The following is a 9,907-nucleotide window of genomic DNA, read 5'->3' on the forward strand; positions in this document are numbered from 1 at the left end:
GACCCCCAAAACAGAATCATATCAACCCTCTCTAGTTATTACCACTGACTCCCATAACAGACAAACAACCTCTTCCCTTCAATATGAATTACCCTCATTTTATATATATTTATAAACTGGGTGATTCGAGCCCTGAATGCTTATTGGCTGATAGCCGTGGTATATCAGACATTATAAACTGGGTGATTCGAGCCCTGAATGCTGATTGGCTGATAGCCGTGGTATATCAGACATTATAAACTGGGTGATTCGAGCCCTGAATGCTGATTGGCTGATAGCCGTGGTATATCAGACATTATAGACTGGGTGATTCGAGCCCTGAATGCTGATTGGCTGATAGCCGTGGTATATCAGACATTATAAACTGGGTGATTCGAGCCCTGAATGCTGATTGGCTGATAGCCGTGGTATATCAGACATTATAGACTGGGTGATTCGAGCCCTGAATGCTGATTGGCTGATAGCCGTGGTATATCAGACCATATACCACGGGTATGACAACATTACGTTGTTAACCAGTTTATAATAGCAATAATGCTACTCGGGGGTTTGTGGTATTTTTAAAAATATATATTTTATTTATTTAACCTTTATTTAACTAGGCAAGTCAGTTAATTAAGAACAAATTCTTATTTACAATGATGGCCTAGGAACAGTGGGTTAACTGGACTAGGAACAGTGGGTTAACTGGTCTAGGAACAGTGGGTTAACTGGTCTAGGAACAGTGGGTTAACTGGCCTAGGAACAGTGGGTTAACTGGCCTAGGAACAGTGGGGTTAACTGCCTTGTTCAGAACGACAGCTCGGGGATTTGATCTAGCAACCTTTCGGTTTCTGTCCCAACGCTCTAACCACTAGGCTACTCCGCGATGCGTCGTGCATTAAGAACAGCCCTCAGCCGTGGTATATTGGCCATATACCACACCACCCTCTGGCCTTATTGCTTAAACATACCACTTTAATTAAGACATTAGGAGAAACCATCCAATATTATACAGAACTTGGTCTGCGTCCCCAATGGTAACCCATTCCCTATATAGTGCACTGCTGTTGATCAGAGCTCTATGGGGCTTCCTACGGTCCCGGGTCAAAAGTAGTTCACTATAATATAGGGAATAGTGAGCCTTTTGAAACACACACACACATTAAGACATTGGTTTGTCTGGCTCACAGATGGCTGCCTGTTGCTATGATACTGTGGGCTACGCTGGCATCCATCCCGTTGCTATGATACTGCGGGCCAAGCTGGAATTAATCCCGTTGCTATGAAACTGTGGGCTACGCTGGCATCCATCCCGTTGCTATGATACTGCGGGCTACGCTGGAATTAATCCCGTTGCTATGATACTGGGGGCTACGCTGGCATTCATCCCGTTGCTATGATACCGTGGGCTACGCTGGCATCCATCCCGTTGCTATGATACTGAGGGCTACACTGGCATCTATCCCGTTGATATGATACTGCGGGCTACGCTGGAATTAATCCCGTTGCTATGATACTGGGGGCTACGCTGGCATCCATCCTGTACATCGTGCACTACTTTTGACCAGAGTCCCTATGGGTAGTGCACTATATTTGACCAGAGTCCCTATGGGTAGTGCACTACTTTTGACCAGAGTCCCTATGGGTAGTGCACTACTTTTGACCAGAGTCCCTATGGGTAGTGCACTACTTTTGACCAGAGTCCCTATGGGTAGTGCACTACTTTTGACCAGAGTCCCTATGGGTAGTGCACTATATTTGACCAGAGTCCCTATGGGTAGTGCACTACTTTTGACCAGAGTCCCTATGGGTAGTGCACTACTTTTGACCAGAGTCCCTATGGGTAGTGCACTATATTTGACCAGAGTCCCTATGGGGTAGTGCACTACTTTTGACCAGAGTCCCTATGGGTAGTGCACTACTTTTGACCAGAGTCCCTATGGGTAGTGCACTACTTTTGACCAGAGTCCCTATGGGTAGTGCACTATAAAGGGAATAGAGGGCCATTTAAAAGACACATCCTGTGTTTAAACGGTACCTCCTCACTCATGGCTCTTATGTACCTATTCCCTATATAGTGCACTCCTTTTCACCAGAGTCCCTATGGTAGTAGTGCACTACCCCATAGGGACTCAGAAGTAGTGCACTACCCCATAGGGACTCTGGTTAGAAGTAGTGCACTACCCCATAGGGACTCTGGTCAGAAGTAGTGCACTACCCCATAGGGACTCTGGTCAGAAGTAGTGCACTACCCCATAGGGACTCTGGTCAGAAGTAGTGCACTACCCCATAGGGACTCTGGTCAGAAGTAGTGCACTACCCCATAGGGACTCTGGTCAGAAGTAGTGCACTACCCCATAGGGACTCTGGTCAGAAGTAGTGCACTACCCCATAGGGACTCTGGTCAGAAGTAGTGCACTACCCCATAGGGACTCTGGTCAGAAGTAGTGCACTACCCCATAGGGACTCTGGTCAGAAGTAGTGCACTACCCCATAGGGACTCTGGTCAGAAGTAGTGCACTACCCCATAGGGACTCTGGTCAGAAGTAGTGCACTACCCCATAGGGACTCTGGTCAGAAGTAGTGCACTACCCCATAGGGACTCTGGTCAGAAGTAGTGCACTACGTAGGGAGCCGGCCAGTCCTTCACGGCCCTCGTGTGTCCGGGTGCATTAGCTGCTGCACCACCAGGTCTATGTTGATGATGGGGTTGAAATACAGAGCCCAGTAGAACAGACAGTTACACACAAACTGAGGGACCACCGGCCAGAACAGGGCGAAGGCAAAACCCTGGGAGGACATCCTCCACAGGTGACCCCACATCTTCTGAGGGAGACTCCTGGAGGGGGGAGAGGGAGACTTCATTACATTAAACAACTAACTATGCAGAGATGGTGGAGAGGTAGTGAGGAATGAGGGATGAGGTAAGGGGGAGAGGGGTAGTGAGGGATGAGGTAAGGGGGGAGAGAGAGGGGTAGTGAGGGATGAGGTAAGGGGGAGAGGGGTAGTGAGGGATGAGGTAAGGGGGGAGAGAGAGGGGTAGTGAGGGATGAGATAAGGGGGGAGAGAGGGGTAGTGAGGGATGAGATGAGGAGAGAGAGAGGTAGTGAGGGATGAGATGAAGGGGGAGAGAGAGAGGTAGTGAGGGATGAGATGAAGGGGGAGAGAGAGAGGTAGTGAGGGATGAGATGAAGGGGGAGAGAGAGAGGTAGTGAGGGATGAGATGAAGGGGGAGAGAGAGGTGGTGAGGGATGAGGTAAGGGGGGAGAGAGGGGTAGTGAGGGATGAGATGAGGGGGGAGAGAGAGAGGGATGAGATGAGGGGGGAGAGAGAGAGAGGTGGTGAGGGATGAGATGAGGAGAGAGAGAGGTAGTGAGGGATGAGATGAAGGGGGAGAGAGAGAGGGATGAGATGAGGGGGGAGAGAGAGAGGGATGAGATGAGGGGGGAGAGAGAGAGGTAGTGAGGGATGAGATGAGGGGGGAGAGAGAGAGGTAGTGGGGGATGAGATGAGGGGGGAGAGAGAGAGAGGTGGTGAGGGATGAGATGAGGAGAGAGAGAGGTAGTGAGGGATGAGATGAGGGGGGAGAGAGAGAGGTAGTGAGGGATGAGATGAGGGGGGAGAGAGAGAGGTAGTGAGGGATGAGATGAGGGGGGAGAGAGAGAGGTAGTGAGGGATGAGATGAGGGGGGAGAGAGAGAGGTAGTGAGGGATGAGATGAGGGGGGAGAGAGAGAGAGGTAGTGAGGGATGAGATGAGGAGAGAAGAATGGATGAGATGAGGAGAGAGAGATGTAGTGAGGGATGAGGAGATGAGTGTGAGAGAGGGACAGAAAGAGGGGTGGATAATTCATGTTAAAGTATGAGAGAGGATTAGAGAGACTGAAAGAAAGAGAGAGAAAGTTGGTGTGATGGAGACAGTGAGACGGACAGAGAGAAACACGGTACCTGATCTCAGCTCGGTTATAGAACCTCCACAGGACACAGCCCTCCAGCACAGACAGCAGCATGGCGTTGACGATGATGAACCGTGACGTCCAGTAGTGAACCGACAGCCAATCCCAGGCAAACTCAGCGATCAGCTGGTACGGAAGGAGGAGGTACTTAACTAGGAACTCCGCCCACTGGCGCCAGCTGGGATGTCCCTGGAGGGAGAGAGAGAGGGAGGTGGGGGGAGAGAGAGAGGGGGGGGGGTGGGGGGAGAGAGAGAGGAGGGAGAGAGAGAGGGGTGTGAGGGGAGAGAGAAAGGGGGGTGGGGGAGAGAGAGGGGGGGAGAGAGAGAGAGGGAGGGGGGTGGGGGGGGAGAGAGAGGGGGGCGGTGGGGGGGAGGGGGGGGGGGGAGGGGGGGGGGGAGAGAGAGAGGGGGGGGGGGAGGGGGGGGGGGAGAGAGAGAGAGGGGGGGTGGGGGAGAGAGAGAGGGAGGTGGGGGGAGATATACCAATATCGTCAGTATGACCAGACTACATCTACAGTAGTCTACATCTAGTTGTCTATGACCAGCCATACTGACTACATCTACAGTAGTCTACAGTAGTTGTCTATGACCAGACTACATCTACAGTAGTCTACATCTAGTTGTCTATGACCTGACTACATCTACATCTAGTTGTCTATGACCTGACTACATCTACAGTAGTCTACATCTAGTTGTCTATGACCAGCCATACTGACTACATCTACAGTAGTCTACATCTAGTTGTCTATGACCAGCCATACTGACTACATCTACAGTAGTCTACATCTAGTTGTCTATGACCTGACTACATCTACATCTACAGTAGTCTACATCTAGTTGTCTATGACCAGACTACATCTACAGTAGTCTACATCTAGTTGTCTATGACCAGACTACATCTACAGTAGTCTACATCTAGTTGTCTATGACCAGACTACATCTACAGTAGTCTACATCTAGTTGTCTATGACCTGACTACATCTACAGTAGTCTACATCTAGTTGTCTATGACCAGACTACATCTACAGTAGTCTACATCTAGTTGTCTATGACCAGCCATACTGACTACATCTACAGTAGTCTACGTCTAGTTGTCTATGACCAGACTACATCTACAGTAGTCTACATCTAGTTGTCTATGACCAGACTACATCTACAGTAGTCTACATCTAGTTGTCTATGACCAGACTACATCTACAGTAGTCTACATCTAGTTGTCTATGACCAGCCATACTGACTACATCTACAGTAGTCTACGTCTAGTTGCCTATGACCAGACTACATCTACAGTAGTCTACATCTAGTTGTCTATGACCAGCCATACTGACTACATCTTCAGTAGTCTACATCTAGTTGTCTATGACCAGCCATACTGACTACATCTACAGTAGTCTACATCTAGTTGTCTATGACCTGACTACATCTACAGTAGTCTACATCTAGTTGTCTATGACCAGCCATACTGACTACATCTACAGTAGTCTACATCTAGTTGTCTATGACCAGCCATACTGACTACATCTACAGTAGTCTACATCTAGTTGTCTATGACCAGACTACATCTACAGTAGTCTACATCTAGTTGTCTATGACCAGACTACATCTACAGTAGTCTACATCTAGTTGTCTATGACCTGACTACATCTACAGTAGTCTACATCTAGTTGTCTATGACCAGCCATACTGACTACATCTACAGTAGTCTACATCTAGTTGTCTATGACCAGCCATACTGACTACATCTACAGTAGTCTACATCTAGTTGTCTATGACCAGCCATACTGACTACATCTACAGTAGTCTACATCTAGTTGTCTATGACCAGCCATACTGACTACATCTACAGTAGTCTACGTCTAGTTGTCTATGACCAGCCATACTGACTACATATACAGTAGTCTACATCTAGTTGTCGTAGCGACACGCCTACCTTTATTTATCAAATAAATACAATCCTACGTGACAGTTGAGCCGTCCAATGGTACCTGGTGGCTGAGGGGGAGGCTGTCCTCCATTGGCTCACTGGTGCGTGAGAGGGCGGGGCAGCAGGTGTGCAGGAAGGGGAGGAAGGTTTCGGAGTAGTCGAAGAGGTAGAGGTAGAGGATGGTGAGGCGAGGAGAACTCTTCAAAGCATAGAGCAGGAACAGAGATTTACCTGCATTCACAGCCTGGTGGGGGGTTGAGAGACGGTGGGAGAGAGGAGAGGGGTAGACAGAGGGGTAGACAGGAGAGGGGTAGACAGGAGAGGGGTAGACAGGAGAGGGGTAGACAGGAGAGGGGTAGACAGGAGAGGGGTAGACAGGCGAGGGGTAGACAGGCGAGGGGTAGACAGAGGGAGACAGGAGAGAGGTAGACAGAGGGAGGCAGGAGAGGGGTAGACAGAGGGAGGCAGGAGAGGGGTAGACAGGAGAGAGGTAGACAGAGGGAGGCAGGAGAGGGGTAGACAGAGGGAGGCAGGAGAGGGGTAGACAGGAGAGAGGTAGACAGAGGGAGACAGGAGAGAGGTAGACAGAGGGAGGCAGGAGAGGGGTAGACAGGAGAGGGGTAGACAGGAGAGGGGTAGACAGGCGAGGGGTAGACAGGCGAGGGGTAGACAGGCGAGGGGTAGACAGGCGAGGGGTAGACAGGCGAGGGGTAGACAGGCGAGGGGTAGACAGAGGGAGACAGGAGAGAGGTAGACAGAGGGAGGCAGGAGAGGGGTAGACAGAGGGAGGCAGGAGAGGGGTAGACAGGAGAGAGGTAGACAGAGGGAGACAGGAGAGAGGTAGACAGAGGGAGGCAGGAGAGGGGTAGACAGGAGAGGGGTAGACAGGAGAGGGGTAGACAGGAGAGGGGTAGACAGGAGAGGGGTAGACAGAGGGAGACAGGAGAGAGGTAGACAGAGGGAGACAGGAGAGAGGTAGACAGAGGGAGACAGGAGAGGGGTAGACAGGAGAGAGGTAGACAGAGGGAGACAGGAGAGAGGTAGACAGGAGAGGGGTTGACAGAGGGAGACAGGAGAGAGGTAGACAGAGGGAGACAGGAGAGGGGTAGACAGGAGAGGGGTAGACAGGCGAGGGGTAGACAGGCGAGGGGTAGACAGGCGAGGGGTAGACAGGCGAGGGGTAGACAGGCGAGGGGTAGACAGGCGAGGGGTAGACAGGCGAGGGGTAGACAGGCGAGGGGTAGACAGAGGGAGACAGGAGAGAGGTAGACAGAGGGAGGCAGGAGAGGGGTAGACAGAGGGAGGCAGGAGAGGGGTAGGAAGGAGAGAGGTAGACAGAGGGAGACAGGAGAGAGGTAGACAGAGGGAGGCAGGAGAGGGGTAGACAGGAGAGGGGTAGACAGGAGAGGGGTAGACAGGCGAGGGGTAGACAGGCGAGGGGTAGACAGAGGGAGACAGGAGAGAGGTAGACAGAGGGAGAGAGGAGAGAGGTAGACAGAGGGAGGCAGGAGAGGGGTAGACAGGAGAGAGGTAGACAGAGGGAGACAGGAGAGAGGTAGACAGGAGAGGGGTTGACAGAGGGAGACAGGAGAGAGGTAGACAGAGGGAGAAAGGAGAGGGGTAGACAGAGGGAGACAGGAGAGAGGTAGACAGAGGGAGACAGGAGAGAGGTAGACAGAGGGGTAGACAGAGGGAGACAGGAGAGGGGTAGACAGAGGGAGACAGGAGAGAGGTAGACAGAGGGAGAGGGGAGAGAGGTAGACAGAGGGAGAGGGGAGAGAGGTAGACAGAGGGAGACAGGAGAGGGGTAGACAGGAGAGGGGTAGACAGGAGAGGGGTAGACAGAGGGAGGCAGGAGAGAGGTAGACAGAGGGAGAGAGGAGAGAGGTAGACAGAGGGAGGCAGGAGAGGGGTAGACAGGAGAGAGGTAGACAGAGGGAGACAGGAGAGAGGTAGACAGGAGAGGGGTTGACAGAGGGAGACAGGAGAGAGGTAGACAGAGGGAGACAGGAGAGAGGTAGACAGAGGGAGACAGGAGAGGGGTAGACAGAGGGAGACAGGAGAGGGGTAGACAGAGGGAGACAGGAGAGACGTAGACAGAGGGAGACAGGAGAGAGGTAGACAGAGGGAGAGAGGAGAGACGTAGACAGAGGGAGACAGAGGGAGACAGGAGAGAGGTAGACAGAGGGAGAGAGGAGAGACGTAGACAGAGGGAGACAGAGGGAGACAGGAGAGAGGTAGACAGAGGGAGAGAGGAGAGACGTAGACAGAGGGAGACAGAGGGAGACAGGAGAGAGGTAGACAGAGGGAGAGAGGAGAGACGTAGACAGAGGGAGACAGAGGGAGACAGGAGAGAGGTAGACAGAGGGAGAGAGACTGTTCAAACCATCATTAAACCCTAAATGACTTATCAAATGATGAGCATATCTTAACGGGCTTTACTTCAACCAGAGCATATAAAGTATTTATTAAAGGGTGCGTCAATAGTAGAGGTCGACCGATTGTGATTTTTCAACGCCGATACCGGTTATTGGAGGACCGAAAAAGCCGATACCGATTAATCGGCCAATTCTTTTACCATTTATTTGTAATAATGACAATTACAACAATACTGAATGAACACTTATTTTAACTTAATATAATACATCAATAAAATACATTTATAAATAAAGAAACATGTTCAATTTGGTTTAAATAATGCAAAAACACAGTGTTGGAGAAGAAAGTAAAAGTGCAATATGTGCCATGTAAGAAAGCTAACGTTTCAGTTCCTTGCTCAGAACATGAGAACATGTGAAAGCTGGTGGTTCCTTTTAACATGAGTCTTCAATATTCCCAGGTAAGAAGTTTTAGGTTGTAGTTATTATAGGAATTATAGGACTATTTCCCTCTATACCATTTGTATTTCATTAACCTTTGACAATTGGATGTTCTTATAGGTACTTTAGTATTGCCAGTGTAACAGTATAGCTTCCGTCCCTCTCCTCGCTCCTTCCTGGGCTCGAACCAGCAACACAACGACAATTAGCGCACGCTAACTAGCTAGCCATTTCAATTCGGTTACACGAGCCTCATCTCGGGAGTTGATAGGCTTGAAGTCATAAACAGTGCAATGCTTGACGCACAACGAAGAGCTGCTGGCAAAACGCAAGAAAGTGCTGTTTGAATGAATGTTCACGCGCCTGCTGGTGCCTACCACCGCTCAGTCAAATACTTAGATACTTGTATGCTCAGGCAGATACTTAGATACTTGTATGCTCAGTCAGATACTTAGATACTTGTATGCTCAGTCAGATACTTAGATACTTGTATGCTCAGTCAGATACTTAGATACTTGTATGCTCAGTCAGATACTTAGATACTTGTATGCTCAGTCAGATACTTAGATACTTGTATGCTCAGTCAGATACTTAGATACTTGTATGCTCAGTCAGATACTTAGATACTTGTATGCTCAGTCAGATACTTAGATACTTGTGTGCTCAGTCAGATACTTAGATACTTGTGTGCTCAGTCAGATACTTAGATACTTGTGTGCTCAGTCAGATACTTAGATACTTGTATGCTCAGTCAGATACTTAGATACTTGTATGCTCAGTCAGATACTTAGATACTTGTATGCTCAGTCAGATACTTAGATACTTGTATGCTCAGGCAGATACTTAGATACTTGTATGCTCAGGCAGATACTTAGATACTTGTATGCTCAGTCAGATACTTAGATACTTGTATGCTCAGTCAGATACTTAGATACTTGTGTGCTCAGTCAGATACTTAGATACTTGTGTGCTCAGTCAGATACTTAGATACTTGTGTGCTCAGTCAGATACTTAGATACTTGTATGCTCAGTCAGATACTTAGATACTTGTGTGCTCAGTCAGATACTTAGATACTTGTGTGCTCAGTCAGATACTTAGATACTTGTGTGCTCAGTCAGATACTTAGATACTTGTATGCTCAGTCAGATACTTAGATACTTGTATGCTCAGTCAGATACTTAGATACTTGTATGCTCAGTCAGATACTTAGATACTTGTATGCTCAGTC

General features: G+C 49.3%; 1 protein-coding gene across 1 annotated transcript in view; it reads right to left on the minus strand.

Annotated features, from left to right (window-relative positions):
• Nucleotides 1–715: 715 nt before the first annotated feature.
• LOC139370027 (bifunctional apoptosis regulator-like) overlaps nucleotides 716–9,907 on the minus strand; it is a 23,791-nt gene continuing 14,599 nt past the window's right edge. Inside the window, exons 7-9 of the mRNA XM_071109319.1 lie at nucleotides 5,921–6,103; nucleotides 3,929–4,125; nucleotides 716–2,821 (exon numbers count right to left, since the gene is read on the minus strand). Of these exons, the coding sequence (XP_070965420.1) occupies nucleotides 2,629–2,821; nucleotides 3,929–4,125; nucleotides 5,921–6,103 (573 nt within the window). The 3' untranslated portion in view covers nucleotides 716–2,628. The remainder of the gene's footprint in view (nucleotides 2,822–3,928; nucleotides 4,126–5,920; nucleotides 6,104–9,907) is intronic.

The sequence above is a fragment of the Oncorhynchus clarkii genome, chromosome 17 (genome assembly GCF_045791955.1).
Source record: "Oncorhynchus clarkii lewisi isolate Uvic-CL-2024 chromosome 17, UVic_Ocla_1.0, whole genome shotgun sequence".
Lineage (NCBI taxonomy): Eukaryota > Metazoa > Chordata > Actinopteri > Salmoniformes > Salmonidae > Oncorhynchus > Oncorhynchus clarkii.